Source organism: Apostichopus japonicus, chromosome 11, assembly GCF_037975245.1.
Source record: "Apostichopus japonicus isolate 1M-3 chromosome 11, ASM3797524v1, whole genome shotgun sequence".
NCBI classification, from domain to species: domain Eukaryota; kingdom Metazoa; phylum Echinodermata; class Holothuroidea; order Aspidochirotida; family Stichopodidae; genus Apostichopus; species Apostichopus japonicus.
The window spans coordinates 25725334-25746810 of NC_092571.1; the positions used below are offsets into that span (position 1 = coordinate 25725334).

At 37.1% G+C, this 21477-nt stretch overlaps 2 protein-coding genes across 3 annotated transcripts; both read left to right on the forward strand.

The window, feature by feature from the left end:
• The first annotated feature begins 1840 nt into the window (after positions 1-1840).
• On the forward strand, positions 1841-21157 carry LOC139975629 (uncharacterized). 2 transcript variants are annotated; one of them, XM_071983688.1, is made up of 15 exons: positions 1841-2045; positions 2841-2894; positions 3442-3540; positions 4425-4571; positions 6084-6218; positions 7339-7458; positions 8980-9039; positions 9291-9392; positions 11832-11972; positions 12892-13696; positions 14224-14702; positions 15903-16085; positions 17163-17216; positions 18260-18297; positions 19183-21157. In XM_071983688.1, exons 2-15 carry the CDS (start codon positions 2885-2887, stop codon positions 19378-19380), a joined length of 2571 nt encoding a protein of 856 aa, XP_071839789.1. In that variant the 5' UTR covers positions 1841-2045; positions 2841-2884; the 3' UTR covers positions 19381-21157. The 2 variants fall into 2 exon arrangements, with proteins under 2 accessions (XP_071839789.1, XP_071839790.1); XM_071983689.1 differs by lacking the exon at positions 8980-9039.
• On the forward strand, positions 16107-16868 carry LOC139976356 (uncharacterized). Its single transcript, XM_071985049.1, has one exon. It carries the CDS (start codon positions 16107-16109, stop codon positions 16866-16868), a length of 762 nt encoding a protein of 253 aa, XP_071841150.1.
• Positions 21158-21477: the final 320 nt, after the last annotated feature.

Below are 21477 nucleotides of genomic sequence, written 5' to 3' on the forward strand. Positions count from 1 at the left end.
TATAAATTCGATCTGAAGATATCTCCAGAAATTGCTATTTTTGAGGTAATGATTTAACAAGGCGCAGAATTTTGCAGAGGATATGAACCACATGCTGTCGATGTTATGCCTAACCCTATATCAATAGAACCTACATTTGTTGAATTAATGTGTGCATGACCCCGACTCCTTTCTTGTCCTTCTCGTTTTCGCCCATTATCTATTAAGATGTAACAGGTTCCAGCATCGTTATTGGCTCCTATCAGGGATCTCACCATGCAATCCAAAGTTTGATCACACATCGAGTATGGCTCAGTATGCAGGTGTGAACATTCGCCATTTGTTCCTACAAGCATCTGACCTCAAATGACCTCTGCACCCCCTACACAACAGGGTTAATATATGGGTCCACAAATATAGGAAAGTATGGTGCCTGCGGACCCTCACATTCTCACATTTCGTCAGCTCCTAACCTGTCAACCTCAGACCAAGGCAACATATTGCAGTACCCTCCCTTCTCACAGTGATGTAGCACGCGAAGCGGACGTGTATATCCGCTGGTATGGCGTGAGCACTGACACATTCAATGTAAATATCGACACCTGTTGTGATGGCGCGGGTTACGACTTCGATACCCGACGTTCAAGGATAAACTTTTTCATTTTTTCGCAGCTCATTTGAAGAAAATACGAATTACTGTGCTTCTTTGTCCTTATGAAAAACCAACTCAGATGATGGGAGTTGAATATAACAAAATATATATATATATTTTTTACCAACCCAAATCTCAGATGGGGGGCACTCGGTTTTCCATGGGGGGGGGGGGCACGTGCCCCCCTGGCCCCCCCCTTGGCGACGCCACTGCATGCAGGGGCGGGTCTGGGAAGGGGTTCCGCGGACGGCCGGGTCTACCGGTAGGCCGCACTGAAATGATTTGAAAGCATTAATTTACTCAAAGAAAGTTATTGTAGCCTATAAAGTGGACAATCTTATAATTAGCACGCTTCTTCATCACATGGGCATCCCTTCCCGCCGAAAACCCTATGCATGTATAGCTGGCTACTACGGGGTATTCTCAGCAGAAACAGCCTTGCGGATATATTTTCCTATACTGACGGCAGGGCACTGGTATTCTCCTGAAACTTTCCTGTCTGCATAGGACAGAGGCCTGAAAGGGTCTGGGTGTAGGGGTGCACAGGCTAGGGGTCCCCGCGGACGGCCTAGTCTATACCGATAGGGCGCACCGTAAATTATTTGAAAGCATTAATTAACTCAAAGAAAGTTAATGTTCGTAGTGGACAATTTTAGAACGCTTCTTCGTCACATGGTGCCTCCCTTTCCGCCGAAAACCCCATAAGCCTATTCGCCACTTTTCATAGGCTACTACGGGGACTTCTCAACAGAAACAGCCTTGCGGATATATTTCCCTACTGACGGCAGGGGACTGGTATTCTCCTGAAACTTTCCATACATAGGACAGAGGCCTGATTTTTACTGTTAACACCGTGTCACGTTCACACATGCATAGGCTACTAAAGAAATCGTCCTTAATCATATAAATGACTGAAGTTTCGGATCATTGTGTAATTTGTGTCGATTTATTGTGCTGTTTGCGTCCCAAGTCACTCTCCTGAACGCAGTTTGTTAATACTGAATTATGTTTGATGGTTTAAAATATATTCTGATCCTTTAGCTAGTATCCTTGTATATAACTCCACAGTGACTGTCACATTACATTATTTTGCTATAGTTTATTGAAATAACTCTTAGTTGATACCCGCTAATTTACTTCCCTTGTCTTCTAGGCCCAATTAAAATTACGCATCAGTCGATTTTAGCGAAACGACTTGAACAAGTTGAAAAGCACAATATAAACACTGAATTGTTCCTCCTCACATACAGCTCCATATTCTTATACAGAGGTCCCCGAATCCCATTTTATCCTCGATGTATTTGTTATAACGTCATTAAATGATCCATACTTAAAATTGCAAGAACCTTGCTCCAAACAACGATCGATGTCTGGCAAACTCCTGTTCGGAGAGGAATCTGTGTCTCCAGAATCGGTAATGTTGGATTTCATCCTAACAACATCCTAACATTCATACAACAGGAACTGTGTAAATTATTTGTGTGTGACCCACTGTACACAGCACACTGTAGTCTATAGCCTATACTACTGCACGCAAGTTACAAAGCTACAGTGCTATGGAGTGTTAAAAAGTCATTCGAATTCGGGAACTAAGAAAAACTTGTATGATCTCCAACAATTTTAGCTGTAAATTCCAGCGTGAGATGTAGCCTATCATTAGCTTAGACCTTTCAGTCATGTTTTCTTGTACATAAATATGGTATTGTATGTTATATGTTGGGAATGACAGTGGGGTAGAACCCAGGCTTCAACAGCATGATGGAAACTTCAAATGGCTAAAACTTAGTAGTGGCTCAACTATGAGTTTTTTTTAAATTCTGAAATTATGCAAAATGTTTGTAAGCTGTGAAGTGATTGCTATAATTACCTTCAATTTAGTCTTGGATGTTTAAATTGTGTTATATCACATTAAGGTTCTTGCCTAGTCATAATTTAAGTAAATGTCATTCCCTGAAACTGAAAAGCTTTACCTATAACTTGTGTTGTTCTGTACATGAGGACATTGCACAATGCACAGTGTGTACCTCTTCTATTCTATGTTTACCTTATGGTTAAGTTAACAGCTCTTTTCTTAGCTCTTTGTTTAACTGTCAAGTTGGAGACTGCAATTTAAATCATTAATAAATCAATCCGTATCAAAATGATCTTGTTGATTTAGAATGATTAATTTATAAGGCAGATGTTTTTCACCCTTTTATTTTTGTTGCAGATTATTTCAACTAGATAATCATCTCAGTACCTGTAGACATCAACATGCTTTGGGGTAATGAAAATGACATTCCTTATAATATGTATTCAACATCATTTGAAGAGAGTGTTCTTGTCAAGTTTATTATATCATTAACATTTTCCTTAAGAAACACCAGAGACATAGTTTAGACTTTCACTAATCTCAGTTATATGTAACAGCAATCGGATCTTACTCTTAAACCTTCACCTGAACAATCCATGAGATCAACCAGCTTTATACATCATTTCAGAATGAATAATCCATCCCAAGATGAGGATAAAGTCTTAGAATGTACGGATTCCTTCCACTTGTCTCTTTGCTACTTAATGCTATTGCACAGTTCAAGCAACATTTATCCACATTTTTACATTTATGCATAAAGGATATGCAAAATAGGCAAATTGCTACCCAGATGTGTAAAGATGTGACTATAGTTTTCACAAGTTTATGAGACCTACTAGACACGAATAAATATCACTTTTATTTGAAACAGTTCTTGTTTGCTGAAGACTGGCATGAATTTGCCTGTTCAAAATATTTCTTATATAATAACAGCTACAACTTATTTTCTCCTCTGCAGGAGTTGTTTTGCAACCTGGGGAACCTTACACGGAACTGGTCGTGGATGAAATTCGTCTTTCAATGGCTTCTCTGGAATTTCGTTCTAGCAAGACGACAGGTATTAATTCATCACCTTCGAACATGTTCATCTTTGATAGTCATCATCTTTGTGTCATCAACTTTGCTTCATTACCTTTGAATTTTTAAATGCATATTACTTTCATGCTCAATCTTTAGAATTGCCTGTCTTTCATAAATATCCTTTAATATTTGAAGTCTTTGTTTATTTAAAAAATTGTAAGTTTATTTATCTCCTTTCTCTCAAGTTGACCTTTTTGTTAAAATATAAATAAATAAATATACGTAGTTATACCTGATAATGTGATGACTCAAAAGGGTTTACTGACCAGTGAGATTCCCTTTGAAATTCGAGTTTGTTATAAGAAATGCCAACAGTGATACATATCATAACATCAGACAGAGAAATAAAGCATGGAGTTTGGACTGTGTCAAAACTCCACAACATCATTTGTCAGATTATACAGTCAAACTTCGAACATTAGCCTAATTACCTGAGGCTGAACTACTGACTCTCATCAAACAAGATTATTGCAGTTTATTTTTATTAGCAGTGCCCGAAACAATATCAGTATATTGCCTGAATTTTCAAAGAAATATCTTATGGGGGGCTCCCATGCCCCCCCCACCCTCCTATGCCGATTGTGCAAATATACAAAACTAAACTATCAATAATATACATTAACAGTATTCAACCATGACTGACCTCAATTATACCAGTTCTGTTTAGTACCTATACAGGCGTCACATACACTACTGATTCCGGTTTAATGAGTGTTACTTCATAAGACGTATGAAATTGCACAATTATATTTTTGACATAATGATTGTTTCACAATTAAAATGAAATTCGCAGCAATCATGGCACACGATCATTGTGATATTTGATTGACTTTCCCGCACTGGTCATTGTCTCTTTCACAGTTCCCTGTCCGACGTCTCACGTGGTTGTTACAACAGTAAAAGGAGAATACCTTCTCTGCTCATTGGAGAAAGGGTCCACCCCTCAGCAAAGCCTTGATCTGGTCCTGCAACCCAAAGAAGAGGTCACATTTTGTATTGAAGGGACTGGTAATTCAAAGCTATTGTTTTTGTTTTTGTTAAAGCTGATTTTTCTGTATTTTCACCATATGTTGTCAAAGCTATAGGTTATTACACAATTTAAGTGTTCCATTGATCAAACTAAGACAACATACTTGATTGGTTTACTCCTTTTTCTCATGTTTCCAAAGAATCTGTTCACAGAGCTAGTAAAAATTCTGTTATATTGTAAAGATACAGCATGTCTGAGAGACTTTTCTGCCAGAAGTAATAAACAGGAATTTTTGACTTTTCTAAATTGTTTTTTCTATTTCACCAGCACTGCATAGTTATGGCATTATTAGTAATCACATTTACCAAAACAATTAAAATGCTAAAATTTTTAAATTGATAATATTTCTTTGCTTACCTTTTCTATGGTTAAAACAAGACAGAAAGGCAAGAAACTTTCATGGAAAACTTAATGTTTGCTGTGTTGATCTTTTTAATGTAGATATCTTTCTTGTTTAAACACATCATTATCCAGGGAATAATTTGATTTGATATTACATTGCAAACAGCTATGCAAAATTGGCAAATTGCTTTAAAAATGCAAAGAAATTCGGCTGTTTTGTACACAGAAACCATAGTTTTTAGACAAAGTTTGCAGTGACTTCAAAACTGCTATTCAAACTTGAAACTTACAAATTGTTTCTCTGATATAGGTCGACAGAATCATTCACAAATCAGACCATCTGAAAGAGTCACACAAACTTTTCATTGATGAAGTTATTCTCAATCAAAGTTCATTCATCATCTGAGTATCATTCAGCTGCCCTTTGGTACATTCAGGATGCAGGGCAAGTCTTTAACGGTCGTCCGGTTGTCCGAGACGACCAGATTACTGTTCGGGCAACCCAGATCAGCTTTATTGAGTCGTTTGGCCGGCCGGCCCATGACTGGTTGTTTACATCAAATTAAGATTGCATGGTAACGAAATAACCTCAAATTGGAAACAATGATAAATTGGTATCACCCCCAAAGCAGGTGTTCCATTCACTGAAACATAGACCCATGTCCTACAATGAATAAAGTGTTCATAGATATTTTTGCAACTTTTTTCTCCAGCAACCAAACTTGCTGTCAGGACAAACAGAAAGTGAGGACCTGGTTGTTTTTGAGAGACACCAGAATAAAAAAAATAAAATCTTGCCCTAGAGGGTGTTGATAAGGTCAATGATGCACACTGCACATCATAAGCATACCCATGACTTAAAAATAGAAATTGTGAATAACATACGCCAAGATTGATTGATGGTACTTCCAAATACTTCCGCTCAAATTTCAGAGCATTCTGCACTAACGTACCAGTCTTTCATAACTTTTCACTTGTCACAGTTACTTGAAACAGGAGAGTATGACCGTAGTACTGTAACGAGACAGTTGTATTCAATTTTGTGGTTATGTGTGTGTGTGGCAGGGAAAGTGTCTACCTTCGCTTGAAATCACTGAGTCTTGTCAGGATTAATATTAAATATCATTTTATATTATTTTTGGAATCAGGTGTGGTTCATCTGACGGGGTACACACCAGAGAGTCCGTTGGCTCAAGAATACGTCGAAGTCAGCCCCGAGGAAGATATGATCTACGTTGATGAGCAAGGGTCAGACGAACCGGACCTCGTTAGAGCATCTCAGGGTGAGTCGATGGTCTCAGGATTATAGAATTTACAAAATGCTATTAAAGTCGCTGCTATAGTTGTTTTCACGTGATAGTATACCCTACAATTACCACTGACCCCCTAAGTGGTGGGTCGAAAGGATTTTTAGAGTTTACAAAATGCTGTTAAAGTAGCTGCGAGAGTTGTTTTCCTGTGATAGTGGACTCAACAATTTACACTGACCCCCTAAGTGGTGAGTCGAAGGATATTTAGAGTTTACAAAATGCTGGTTAAGTCGCTGCCAGAGTTTTTTTCACGTGATTGTGGACTCGACAATTTCCACTGACCCTCTAAGTGGAATCATGTCGACATGGACCCTTAATCGGTCACAAATTTCACACTTCATTCATGACTAATAATAAGTTCAAAGAGAGGAGAAACTTGTCATCGAACAGCTTTTATCTACTGCATAAAGCCTGTGTACGTAAAATCTGTAATTGTTAGAGGGCCTGACGTTTCGATCCTAGCAGGATCTTCTTCAGAGGCTAACAGAAACGAAATAAATTTCATAGCAAAAATAGGTCAGATGTAAAACTCTACCGATATCTAAGCGTAAGACTGTTTAGAACAAGGTTTCCCTAACTTTGTCCCCCCACGAAACCCCTGTCGATGTCAGAGTTGTCCACGAAGCCCCAACTTTTTGAGACACGGTCAGAGTCATTATTATACTATAATACGCATAACAGTGCTTCTTAAAATATCAAGTTCATCATCTTCACAACGTACTGTCATGTGTACACCAACTTCACCAAAGTCATGCGGCCTGTGTCTGTTTCAAAATTCAGTTATTTATCACATGCACGTTACTATACCTCTAATGGCAACATATGTGTTGGGAACGCGAAAAGAGTTTATGGATTGGTACGACTTTTGTACATTACTAAATTATATGATATATCAAATTTTAGTTCACCAAAATTACTTTAGTTTTGACTTTCAGAAACGTCTCATGAACCCCCTGGGGTGGACTCACGCACCCCCTGGGGGTTCATGCACCCCAGTTAGGGAAACCCATGAACATAATTTGTTTTTTCTGGCAGACTGGTGGCAGTATTGAATTAAATAAGTCAGTATCTCACATATTTTATACTGTTTTAGTTCCTTCAGCCCAGAGTAATGTGAAAAGTGAAGAGTCATCGGCGACCATAGAAGGTATTTATCCAGACGAGATTCCAGGCAGACAAAATCTTGATACCTGCTCCGATACTTCAAACCCAGGTAAGGTTCTCAGGAGTCTGCAGCCTATTGGATGTTTCTACCTGTCTTACCTTATTACCTACTTTTGGGATCCCAGTCTATTTCATATCTTTTCATCAAAATGCTCACTTTTCCCCCCTTTTCCCACACTTTGTTTTGCTTTGCTATGTGACATATCATATGGCTATGTGACATGTCATTTGGCTATGTGACATGTCATTTGGCTATGTGACATGTCATTTGGCTATGTGACATGTCATATCAAAATGTATTGAATTGCTGGTAAAGTGTGCATATCACCTATGTGTTTATGAGAGAGTCAAAAATTATGGGCAATTTTGAATGGGTGGTCATCTCTTGTATGTACCAACTGAGTGTGTTCACATAAAAAATATGTATCTTCTCAAAATCACTGTTTAGATTTTACACAGAAACTTTATCCAATATGAGCATGTCTGTCGCAGACTGCAGACCTCCATTTTTCCTTCATTTCCCTGCTGTTTTTCCTATTTATTTTCCAATATTACCATATTCAATTTCAAGTTTATTTCTGTCTGTTTTGTACAAGATAAATACAATATAACATTACAGTAGGAAGGCTAACATATGAAGGACACTAGATTAACAGCAAGGCTGTTATCTCAGCTAGTGACATAGCTAGTGACATAACATGTATGTGAAGCTATCACAGCTGGTTAAAACTGCTTGCTGGCAAGTATATTTATTGCTAGCCATAACTTGCGTTGCTCTTTTACAATGTCTAAAACGTTTCCAGTCAGTTTTCCATTACTTATATAAATATACTAATTGAACAGAAAACTGTTCATAGTTAGTATTAATTGCAATATGCCCAGAAGAGGCTTAAGATTTTGAGAATGTATTTCTGTTAAAAAAAAAGAGAATAACGTCAGTGACCATGTCTAGACTTATGACTTTCTCGGTAGATGTGCCTAGCCTAGCCTCCTTGTTGTGTAAGAATTTGGGGTTGAAAATCTTCCTTGTGAGTACAATTTGACATTGATTGCTAGAAAACTCTGCAATTTGACTAACCTGTGATGGGATAAATATTAAGTATCATTTTTCATTGGGAAAATATAATTACTATGTACTTTAACTGCTGTTTTGTCCTTTCCTTGCAACACCTGAAGGTTTGGCAAAACAGAAGTAAATTTTTATCTGTAAATTTTGTTCATATGTTTATATCCAGAGACTTTCATTATATATCATCAGTTCTTTTATTTATTTCATTTATCTTATTCATTTCATTTAGGTCATTTTTTCAATTAGTTCATTTATTTCATTTATTACATTTCATTTATTTCCATTTATTTCCATTTATTTCCATTTATTTCATTTATTTCATTTATTCCATTATTTCCATTTATTTCATTATATATCCAGAGGCTATCATTACATAAATTATGTAAAGGCTTTACTATTCTTTGCTGGAAATGAACAAATAAACAAACAGGCAAAAGAAGGGACAAAGAAATCCTCTTAAAATTCAAATGATTTGCCACTCTCTTGTCATTTCTACAACAGTTGTCGATATGGTTAAAACCGAACAACCGGATAACATTAGCTCAGAAGGTCTCTATGAAGGTTGGATTTATTTCATTTATTCCATTTCTTTCATTTCTTTCCTTTCTTTCATTTCTTTTATATCTTTCCTTTATTTCATTTATATCATTTATTCCATTATTTATCCAGAGTCTATCATTACATAAATTATGTAAAGGCTTTACTATTCTTTGCTGGAATTGAACAAATAAACAAACAGGCAAAAGAAGGGACAAAGAAATCCTCTTAAAATTATTATGATTTTTCACTGTCTCTTGTCATTTCTACAACAGTTATCGATATGGTTAAAACCGAGCAACCGGATAACATAAGCTCAGAAGGTCTCTATGAAGGTTGGATACTGGAGGATCATCACCCTGTGAATCAGTCCTCAGGTATGTTGTTACCATATGACTGCTTATGCTAATATAAATGATATAGCATAAATATGCAAATATCATTCAAGCTATTAACATAATTATTCACTTTTAGGATGTTTTAAAGGTGTGAATGAATCCCATATATGATTGGTGTTTTTTTTTTTGCTGCTATTGTTTCAAATGTTTAACTTTGTTCTTATCTAGGCTAATGACAGCAGCCTCAAAGCTAAATTAAGATATAAATTGAGCATTCTGGTAAATGATATTTGATGGTCGTTGTATTTTTACTTTAATTTATCAGACATGAGTTTTATTATTCCCCCTTCTTGAGATACAGTGTTTATTTATTTATTGTTCTCTTCGACCTTCGACCTATGATTTCATCACATGAAACTTTGACAGCAATTAAGACAGGAATGTGCCATTTCAAATTAGGTAACTGTGATATACACTTAAAAATGTTATATCTGAAGATACAGCAGCGCGTCACATATATATGTCAACATTACATCAGTAAACTTTCATGGGAGTATTGGGTCGAGGCAACAACATCAATAACTCTGGTTGAAGTAAGCGACACCCCACCTAGTTTGCTTAGCTATCCACTGCATAAACATATTTACTTGCTATAAAACAAATGAATATTTTTCTCTCGTTTTGCCGTTAGGCAGGAAATGTTCCTTCATGTAGCATGTTTACACATGACTTTGTACACATTTTCATGATAAGGTGGACATACTGTATGATAAGTAAGCTGTCAGTGTGGACAGCAATTCTTCTGTGGACATGGTTTGTTATGGTGGACATACAGTATACCATCAACTAAAAGTTTTGCTTGTTAAAAATGACATTGACCGTGTGGTACTGTTTACTGCCACCGATACTTGGTTGGAGGAGGGGATATGTGTGTCATTTGATTGGTATTTTACGGACTTAAGAAAGATCGCTGACATTCGAAAAGCTATATGAAGTTGACTTCAATTCTTAACCAGCTTCAGTGAAACTCTTCAATCGCCGTTTGCCAAAGATACACACTTGTGCAGATACTGAAGTTTTATTTCATTCAGATTTCAGGTATGACATTTTACACCTATACCAAGTTCATAATACTAAATATATAGAGGGAAATATGCCAGAGACCTTAGGCCTAATATCAGTATATCAGTCTTTTAAGTACCTCATTCTGTTAGGCTTAGCCTACTGTAGGCCTACATTGGTAATATCACACATGCCTAATGCAAGCTGAAAATACAAGGTAGAATTTTAGCAGTAGCACCTCATCTAGAGTACTGCATTGTAGACAAGTGTATGGTCAGGAATAATTGTTCATTGGTAGTGTCCGTTTAACTTAAAACGAGGCAAGCCTCGTTCATTCATTATTCAACTGTATTAGTAGTGGTAGTGTTTATGATAAGGTTACTAACCCATGTAATGACAAAGCTCTAAGTGGTAGGGAGTACGGTTAGGTTTGTTCGTCCTGGATCAAATATATACTTAGTTTAAAGGAAAACGGTTCATTTCTTATCTTAGGATGCTTCTCGCAGTATCTGTTATAACTAATAATTAAGTACTTGAGTTAAAAGTAGTCAGTCTTTCTGTCAATCTGCTGTCTTAGTAATGTGGAGTAGTACTGTACCTCTGGATAAGTCTTACAGTTCACATCGGGGGCAACCACTCTGCCAGATGGGATGTATACAACAGTTCCAAGTGTAAAGTACATGTTTATGCGGTACAACCTAACCAAACAAAATTTTGCAAAATATAGCATCGTTTGTATCTAAGTATCCTCCATTTTTTAGAAAAATATCAAAGGGGAGGGTGCACCCATTCCCTGGATGACTTAGCATCTTAGCTCCCTCCCCCCCCATAGTACAGGAAAAAAGGAAAAGGTTGTGCCCCTGGTTCTTATCACAAGTCTTGTACAAAGTGCTTACAAATGTAATTATAAGTCACTGAATGTCCTGGTATGTTTATGATCTCTGTGAGGAAGCACAAATATCCACGTATATATTGACGTACAGTGAGAATGTGAAATCAAGGGGAAGGCGATTTCCATGCTCAAATTATTACAATGAGCAGTGTTGAGTGGTAACTGTACAGTCTCCAAGTCTAAGGAAAATTAAAACTTGCGTTATTTCATCATTGAGAAGAAAAGTCATTTGAGGTCAAAGTGCAGAGCTTTTCGAACGCAGAATTTCAAGGCTATCTGCAGTCGAATTAACCCTCAGATCACCGTCGTCCTATCATGACTTTTAAGAAACCGTTTTCGGATAGACGTCAAAGACCATCAGAGGGTTGGTTGAGGTTAAATTATGAAAACGTTTGTAAACACAGTATCTCAAGAGGGGCTAATTCAGTATAGAAAGAAGTGATTGTCATATTTTGTGCAGTCACCCTTTATGTCAAATAGTTTAGATTAATTGTATGCTAGATTCTGTGAAACTTGTCTTACAGCCGACATAAACGACTACGAAGGAAGCCACTACGTAGAAAGTAACAACATAGAAGAAAGTGGGCCTTATTTAAATATTTCCAGGCCTGGTACATCCAGTACTATTCAAGAGAGCGGTTACGAGGGCAGCACGAACACTAAAGGTACGAACTCAAAGTATAAATTCCGACTGAGAGATGAGAATCACGTTACGGTCTTGCCAATGTCATTGGACTGTCGCTATGGTCAAGTGGATATTAATGGCGGTAGAATTTAGTAGCCAATAAACATAACATCTGGGTGGTCATGGTCACCAACTCTGATGGAGTTAAGCGGTTTTTCATTCGGCACTATTTCTTCCGTCTGCAAACGGCCTTGAAATGGGAAAACAAATCCAGAATGGGCTGAAAACGTCCAAACTGGTTGACCATCGGACTTTGACACGTGTAAGCCACTCGGCCTCCCCAACGGTGTTGCTGCTTATCGGTTGTAAAATAACAGTTAAGAATTTATCTATCATTAGTCACTAGTCCGACAGATGCTTTAAAACCTTCGGGAAACCTATAAGATACTACTACTATAATTAAGGGATGAAGCTGAAAATTGCCAGCTAGTTTTTTTCTTCTTTCCTTCTTATTGCTAGATCACATAAACTGTATATATTTTAGTACAGAGTGTCATTTGAATTGAAAGTTGGATATGGTTGTGAAATGCAAGCAGCTGTGCCAAAGATGACCAGTTATTCACCTTGAAAGTTTTGATTGCTAAAAGCTTGGCATGCACAAATTTGGAAATGCATCCTCCCGTAGTTTCTGACCATCCTTATGCTTCAATCTTCATCCTTACGCTTCCTGCAGACAAGAAGCATATTCGTTTGACTATTGAGTGGCCGAAAGCGGTAACGCGATAAAATGCTTGTGAAAGCTTGACCGTTTGTGACAGCAAGTGACCATTATTTGAGATTCTAGCAGATTTTGGGGGCAATGCTGATGGCGTTTCGGTGTAGTCTTCTGTTAGGAATAATTTCATCTCAAACTGGTTTTGACAAGTATGAAAAAATGACCCGTACTATTTTCATTTCAGAATCTAAAGTCATGTTAGATGTTTGCAAGAACGGCGTGACCAGAGTTTTCGACAACATGCACTGCTGCCTGTATTGTAGGAAGATGATTTCCTGCAAGATTAAGAGACACATCCTGATGGTGCACAGTGAGGAGAGAGAGGTCAAGGTTGCCATGGCAATGGCAAATGGTCAAGCAAGGCTCACGGCGTTTGCTCTACTGCGGCTCCGAGGGGATCACTATCACAACGTCAGAGTGCTCCAGACCGGGCGAGGAAAACTACTGACCGTGAGAAGACCACGCAAAGGGTCGGACCAGAGGCCAGAGGACTACATGCCGTGTCCGAATTGTCTCGGTTACGTAATCAAGACAGATTTATTCAAGCACCGGCACAAGTGCATCGTGACCAGCATTCAGAGGGAAGGCCCCAGTAGGAAGAGACCCAGTAGTAGATTGCAATATCTCGCATGGAGGAGACGGCTCCAATTGTCCGCAACGGTCAAGAGGGCCAAGACCAGCGTCTTTGTTGATCCCCCGGACCAGGAACAACAACCGGAGCTGCTGATCCTAGCGAACCACATCTATAGACTCCGTGACCACCTACAGGATGAAATTGAAAAGAATTACGACACGCTCATGGCCGCACCGGAACAGAGAACTTATCTGGCTTTACAGCAAAGTACAGCTGCCAGCCTGATTCTGTACAACCGAAGCAGGGCAGGAGAAGCCATGAGAATGAAACTGGCGAGCTTCACGAACAGGGCAGAGTGGGACTGTAAGGGCAGCACACGATCTCTCTCAAGTGTGGAGAAGGAGCTTAGCAAGAGGTAGGTATTTTCACATCAGACTTATTAAATAAAGCACTTTAGTTCTGTTGTTCGATCCACAGGATTAGCAATTCCATCAGTAAGAAGGAAACCCACCCGTTAGGTCCCCTACTATGGCATGTCTAGTTGTCAAGTAGAGGTGCATTTGTTAATATACTGCACACAAATATAAAGCTTTATTTCTCCATCGTACAGGGGTCTTCTTCAAGAGGTATATACTCTATCAGAAACATAGAAAGTGAGTGGAATGGACATGTTTGGCGATAGAAAACTAAATTGTAAAATTCAAAAGATGAATAGAATTGCTGTAAAAGATTGGCAATAACTTTTTTTTTTTAACTCAAATAGTTGAGCTATTGTCAGAGGAAGAGAGACATGGAAAAGAGGCAGTATTTGCAAATTAAGTGTCTTGCCCAATGACACAGCGTCATGATCTGGCCGGGATCGAACCGAATCCTTGGTTTGCAAATCCACATTGCTTAACAACCACTTGACCACAAGTCTCTCTGGTGTTATTTTGATTTCAGGTTAGAGATGGTGCAAACACCTGGACGATCGGGCAGAACGGTAACAATCCTTCTCACCCCAACGGTGAAGAAAGCCATCGAGTTACTCGTGACGACCCGTTCACTCGCTGACATCAACCGAGATAACCAGTACATCTTTGCCAAGAGCGGCGGAGGTTCTCTTCAGTACCTGAGAGGTCAGGAGGTCATCCAGTCAGCTGTCGTGAATGCTCAAGTAGGTCAGCCCAATCTCTTAGGCGGCACTAAGTTCAGGTCATTTGTTGCCACGGTCTCCCAAGTGTCGGACTCGAATGACGACGAGCTTCAGTGGATCGCGAAACACATCATGGACGGGCTCGTTAAAGTTGGCGACAGCTTTCACCGTGATTTGAAGTCATCCGTGCTAGAAGTGGCAAAAGTCAGCAAAATCCTGTGTGCGATGGATGCAGGCAAAGATAACAACTTTGGAAGCAAAACATTGTCAGAAATAAACCTGTCAGGTTTGGGACTCTTTTTTTTAATCATTTTGCAGTTGTTGTTAAAGTCGATGTAGGGTCTCAAGCCCTCTCCTATTTTAAATATTCCTGTATAAATTAGGTTAAGGACTGAGTGCTTCATAAAACTTTGTCCAATCCGATCCTTAGACCAGTGTCTCTCAAACACTTAATATTTGATGGTATTACTCACATGTCAAAGGTAACTTGGAGAGATTCTAAAGTTATTTGAAATTAAAGATGGCTAGCCATGGACAGGTTTAAGAAACTTTGTTGTAGTGGAGTGTTGTTATTTATTAGCATAAAAAAACTTGATCAAGATCCACACCCAAAATAATTGCAGTATTAAATTAGGAAAATTAAAAAGTGTATATAAATATTAGTGTTAAGATGTACAAAAGGTTAATTAATGGTTAAAAACTAAACAAATAAATAAGTCTACAAAAACGTTCAAGAGCGTCTATTTGAATAAAGATTGGAGCGCGGTAGTAACGAATAATTGTACGATTTCTGATTTTTGACAAGATGCTAGGATTGCGTAAATTTCCGTTGGCTTAACTAAAAGGCCCTTTAGTTAGAAAACACAAAGTGGGTGTTCTCATCATGATTACTTTTCATGACATCCTGGTGAACTCAGCTCTAACAGAAGTATTAACGACTTCACGTAGTAATGAAAAATTTGAACGAAGTATGTTGGGAGTATACCCAAGGACTTTGAATATTGCAAAATATATCTTTCTAATATTTAGATTGAACATGTTGCTAAGTACTTCAACACTATCAAACTGTGTACAACCTTCACTGTCGTATGTATCAATTTGCAGCTTGTCAGTATCTTTGACAAAAATGGGAAATTTGGCATTCCGCCCGAGGGCCAGAAAGCAAACCTAATTATGCTCTGAAGTTTATTAATTTGGTAGCTATTTTTTATCATTAAAAGTCATCATTCTTGGCCCATCAATTTATGGTAGTATAAAAATTGTTAACAGATTGCAAAATTAATCCTAGCCATTTGACGATCATTAGAAAAAATGTTTTAATTTCTCAGAGCGGATAATTGGTGAAGTCTGAGCGTGTGTGACCGTTATATGACTTATCTAGCAGTATCTGGGCAGTACGTATAAACTTTGAAGAATTAAGACAACCATGTTGTAGATGCTTGAAGTTATCTGATGATTACCTTTTATGTCTAATATTATACAATAGACATTCCCAATGTAGAAGAAGACAGAGAACTAGATGAATGGGAGGAAGTAGCTGATGAGGAAAAGGAAGAGGAAGAAAATCAGCAAGATGAGGATGAAGAGGAGGAGGTGGAGGAGGCGGGAGGAGAAGACGAAATAGAAATAGATATAGGAGAAGAACAAGATTCAGCTTGCTACAACTCAGGTATCTTCCTTTGCCTTTGTCATGTTGTTAAAAGCACATATTGCAATGCAATTTGATGATAGTGGTGATGATGGTAGTGGTGGTGGTGGTAGTAGTGGTGATGGTGATGGTGATGGAGATGGTGATGGTGATGGTGATGATGATGATGTTGGTGATGGTGATGGTGATGATGATGATGATGATGGTTGTGATGATTGTGATGATGATGATGATGATTGTGATGATGATGATTGTGATGACGATGACGGTGACGATGACGATGATTGTGATGGTGATGATGATGGTGATGGTGGTGATGGTGATGATGATGATGATGATGATGATGATGATGATGATGATGATGATGATGATGATGATGATGATGATGATGATGATGATGATGATGATGATGATGATGATGATGATGATGATGATGATGATGATGATGATGATGATGATGATGATGATGATGATGATGATGATGATGATGATGATGATGATGATGATTGTGATGATTGTGATGATGATGATGATGATGATGATGATGATGATGATGATGATGATGATGATGATGATGATGATGATGATGATGATGATGATGATGATGATGATGATGATGATGATGATGATGATGATGATGATGATGATGATGATGATGATGATGATGATCATGATGATGATGATGATGATGATCATGATCATGATGATCATGATGATCATGATGATCATGATTGTGATGATCATGATAATGATGGTGGCGGTGGCAGTGATTTTTGTTGTAATTATTATTATTATTATTTATAAAGAAAACACATTCACCGCGCAGTGAAATAAACTGAATATTTAGTGAATAATTATTATGTTTATGAAATTTCTACAATCTCGGCTGCATGAGACATATTCATAATTCGTGATATGGTAAAAGCAACCAGGAAGTTTCATAAATTTTCATGCTTTTCTTGTTATTTGAATGAAACTTTTCTAGTCCAGTAAAATGAACTGTATTTATAATTTCAACATCAAATTGTATAAAACTTGTACTAAACTCCACAAAAAAAAAAGTCAGATTAAAAGACTCATTTTGATTTTCTCATACAGATGGCAGATACCCTTGGAATTTGGATGGTTCACAAGAGATGGAACAAAGTTGTCGTGAGTTCTCTTGCGTGATTTCTTATGTTTCATACAAAAAACTTGAATGCTAAGCATACACTTTTCTGCCTAACTAAGCAAAACCTATGCAAATGCATGACTTGGTAATTGCAGATGGATTTTTAGAAAGAGCAAAAATAGTATCAGCTGAAAATGGATTTGTGTCACTGTGGCCTCAATGTTAAAACTCTTGTGCTCCAGGTAACTTTGATTTCTTCCTGGTCACAAATTGAATTAAAATTGTATTTGTAATCATAGAAAACTGACATTTCACCTGGGGATGTCCAATGAATTTCTAATTTCTTCAGTTACTTTAGCATCCATTCCATAAAGTGTAATACAAATAAGGTTTTTTTTTGCTGTAAATCATCGATAGTATGACTGCCAATGAGAAGGATTATTTGAAGTCAAATGAAAATGAGTAAAATCAGTTGATTTGCCAACAGTTAAGGTTTAACATTATACGATAAAATATATAAATATTTTTTTATTTTAATAATATAAGATATATAAGTATTATATAACATCGGGCTGGAAGGCAGTTATTTTACAATGCTAGGCATCCACATGTGTATGTGGAGAAGCCAAATGGCTTGTTACTTAATGCACTTCATGTAGGGTCACTATCCATCTTACAGCTTTAGCTCATTTGCTTGGATTTTTGACAATTTGGAAGACCATTTCAGATTGGAAAACCATGGATTCCTCCAAGATGAAAAAACCTACTATACTCTGTTCAGCCACTCTGGTCAGCCAAGAGTCTGACCAACAACCTACCAGATGCTAGGTTTTGTTGCTTTTAATGCAATGTCCTTTATCCACTTGACCAAAGCACTGGTATTAAGGTCACTGAAAAGTGGCTGTTCATTTTCAATTCTAATTAAACTCAGATTGACCGCCAACCTAGAGATTAGTGTGTTTGAGCATCCGAAATCTAATGAGGCATGACTTGTAAATCATGTTTAAGTCTTTAATCCTGACCAACTTGTGATATATTTTGTTGTGTTTTATTACTTTATTTTTTTCCATGTTTTTGTTACCAGCTGGAACTTCTGAATCTGTGTCTACACAGAGAGGAAAGGTATGTTGATATGTACGATATCAATTTATTTATAATTGATTAAAAACAAAGAAAAGAGATTGATTATGAAGAGTAAGTGAGGTTCCAATCATTGACACCAGGGCTACAATATTTTACTCTCGATATCATTTCAGCCATCCAGCCCAAATTTTGTAGCGATTCCTATTTACTATATAGACCTCCATATATGCTAGATAGTCATTCAAACAACTAAGAAGAAGAAGAAGAATCATTCAATAATGTCAGCAAGCATTTTTCTGCCATGGTCAAATTATTTTCCTTCCACTGAAATGTGTCCTGGTGTATATTTGTCCAACCGTGGGAATGATAAAGCCCGTTCGCAACTATTTGTGGAAAGCATTCGGGGAAGTTTTCAGCAATTGTTTTATTAACCAGCTTAACTTTCGGGGCGAATCTGAGATTCGCAAGAGGCATTTTGGGTTATTTGTTATGATTTGCGAGATGGATTAAAATATCATATTTTCATGATCATTTAACATGATGCAGGATTGGTATAGCTCATTGCAATACTAATAGTACAGTCATTTGCTAATATTATCTTAGAATTTACCATATTAAAGCGCTCATACAAACAAACATATGGTTTTGTACTGATACCTTGAGGCGCCATAGATCTATTGCTGTTCTGTAAGTTGGATTTAGTTTTATCAACGTTGTGTGATTCTGTTTATTATTCCTCAGATATGTTGTGTGATTCTGCCGATATCAAGGAATTTTTAGTATAAAATTATGATCTGTTTATTCTTCTTCTATATTACTGAAGTAGCCCCCTCCCCCCAATAAAAAAATAAATAGATATGAAAATTAAATAAATGTGATGATGGTTTTTACATTTCTTAAACGATTTTCTTCTTCACTACACAGATGACAAAAATACCGTGGACGTCAGATGAAAAAAATGCCCTGTGGCTAAGTTTTGGCCATTTCATCAAAGCTTCGACCCTCCCGGGAAAACATGATATCGTTGAAGCAATGAAGAAGTACACGATACTACAAGGAAGAACCTGGAGAAACATCAAAGATGCTGTCCGGAATATTATCAAGAAGGAGAATAAAGGATAACAAAAAAATATATAAAAAAATATGTTCTGTTGGATGAAAATGTAGATAGATACATACATGTAGATATTTAGAAGATGAAGACTAAGAGAATATCATAAAATGCAAAGAAATGAAAAATAAAATAAACTTGATAAAAGTGTTGTTGCTAGGTTAGTCAATAACTTTCAAAAGACCACTGCTGTTTTGAATGTTAATGTTAACATTTTAAGATTTTTCGAGTGTTTTTTTTTCTCCTATCAACAAGATTTTACATTACATTGAGGCTGAAATACGTTGCTTCTGTTACAACAGTTACTCTCAAAAGTTGAGACATTACTTTTTACAAAGCTATCATTTTAATTGATATTTCAGTGACATAGCTGCACATTTTTAATCATCTTGTATGTGTTGTTAATATTGTTTTGATGTTGTAGGATACACTTTCATAATTTTAGTTAATATCATGGAGTTTAAAGAAAGGAAACTGAAGATGGGATATTTAAAGGCATTGAAGACTTGCCCCAAACCGTGTGCGGCCATCTGAAAAAGTTAACTTTCCGTGGCTTGCAAGTGACGATTTGTTCGTGTCGCTACAAAATGCAGACAGTAATGAAACTTGATACCTTGTTATATTTAGCTGGACCTGAGATGTCCATCGCTGTATTGTCTGTACACTGTGCTGTAGGTATTGACCGCAGCTGTATGTACTGACTGTACACTAGTGTCTAATTACCGATGGTAGCAAGCTGTGTGTGTTTATTTTCTGGGATCGATGGTGGTGTCTAACACTTCTGTTACACCTCATTCGAAACTAGGTCAGATTACCGGCATTAGACGTTTCTTTTTGCGCGAGTCTTCACTTTCTTTAAGGTATCTTGTCTGCTTAGTCGTTTTGTAAACTATGAATGTTTGTGTTTAGCTGTTAACACGTCGTTGTTCAGCTAAAATTTGAACATGAAAGTGTTTCAGAGAGCAACATTGACAAAATATAATATCAGTCGACAAGACTAAATTCAGGAATGCTTATGCACTATTTCAGAACTTTGAAGTCATTGACCATCATTATAACGATTATATACATTATAATGATATCTCTTGTTTTATTAACTGATAGAGGAGCAGATGTTAAGTAGTTTTCTTTATTATTATCTAACAATAATTCCATTCGTTACTTTAGAACAAACGGTTATTGCTTGACAGTTGCTCTGCATTCCCGGTACAACTGATCAATCAGCATGGCTGACGTAAATCATGTTAGGAATTTGGAACGGCAAAGATCGTTCTTTGGCGTGTTTTGAAGTCTTACTTCAGCACAAAGATACGTTTGGCAAATAGACATCTGTACAGTGTCTCTATACGGCATGTGGTCCACCTAGGTTGGATAAAAGATAAAAGAATCAATGTCTCTATGCGGTATGTGGTCCACCTAGGTTGGATAAAAGATTAAAGAATCGGTGTGTCTATGCAGTATGTGGTCCACCTAGGTTGGACATATAAATGCTTAGTGAATCTGTGATATCACAAACCCATCTTAGTACTGTTAATATGTTTGTTTTTGTTAAGTTTCAAATATCATTTTTACCCCATAACCTCTAAGTCAGATATGTGTATATATACTATGGTGAAGGGTGGTTGTGTATATATGCTATGGTGAAGGGTGGTTGTGTATTTTTCAGGTTATCTATCATTCATATGTACAAAACTTCTGGTCTATTTTTTTAAGAGCTAAAAAAGAAAGAACTTTTGTGAAAATAAATGTCTTTGCATAAAACAGAGGAATACAAATTCTTCAAAAGTATTAATTGTGTATAAATTATTTGCTTTTTTTTTAATATATTTTCTATCCATATTCGTTACACTTGATCCAAACAAGCAGTTAATTTTGTCCAGTTTCTCTTACTCTCCGCTTCCTTTTCAATCGGCATCGCAGCGATGATTTAAACTAAACAGATGCCATGTGTTTGTAAACATGAGTATTTCTACATTTTCTTAACAGTTTTAACTGTTTTCATAAATAACAGTTTCTGTTTACACTGAAGTGATCATATATCAGGTTAAAAACTTCACAAAGTTTCAGCTGGGGGTTTCAAAATTTTCAGATAACTGTCAGCCTCTGGC

What these genes read in the sequence shown, in the direction of transcription:
- LOC139975629 (XM_071983688.1), top strand. An exon ending in CTCCGATACTTCAAACCCAG is followed by an intron (nt 7,459 to 8,979) that starts GTAAGGTTCTCA and finishes TTTCTACAACAG; the next exon opens with TTGTCGATATGGTTAAAACC. An exon ending in AGAGATGGAACAAAGTTGTC is followed by an intron (nt 17,217 to 18,259) that starts GTGAGTTCTCTT and finishes TTTTGTTACCAG; the next exon opens with CTGGAACTTCTGAATCTGTG.
- LOC139976356 (XM_071985049.1), top strand. Translation starts at nt 16,107, where the DNA reads ATGTTGTTAAAAGCACATATTGCAATGCAATTTGATGATAGTGGTGAT.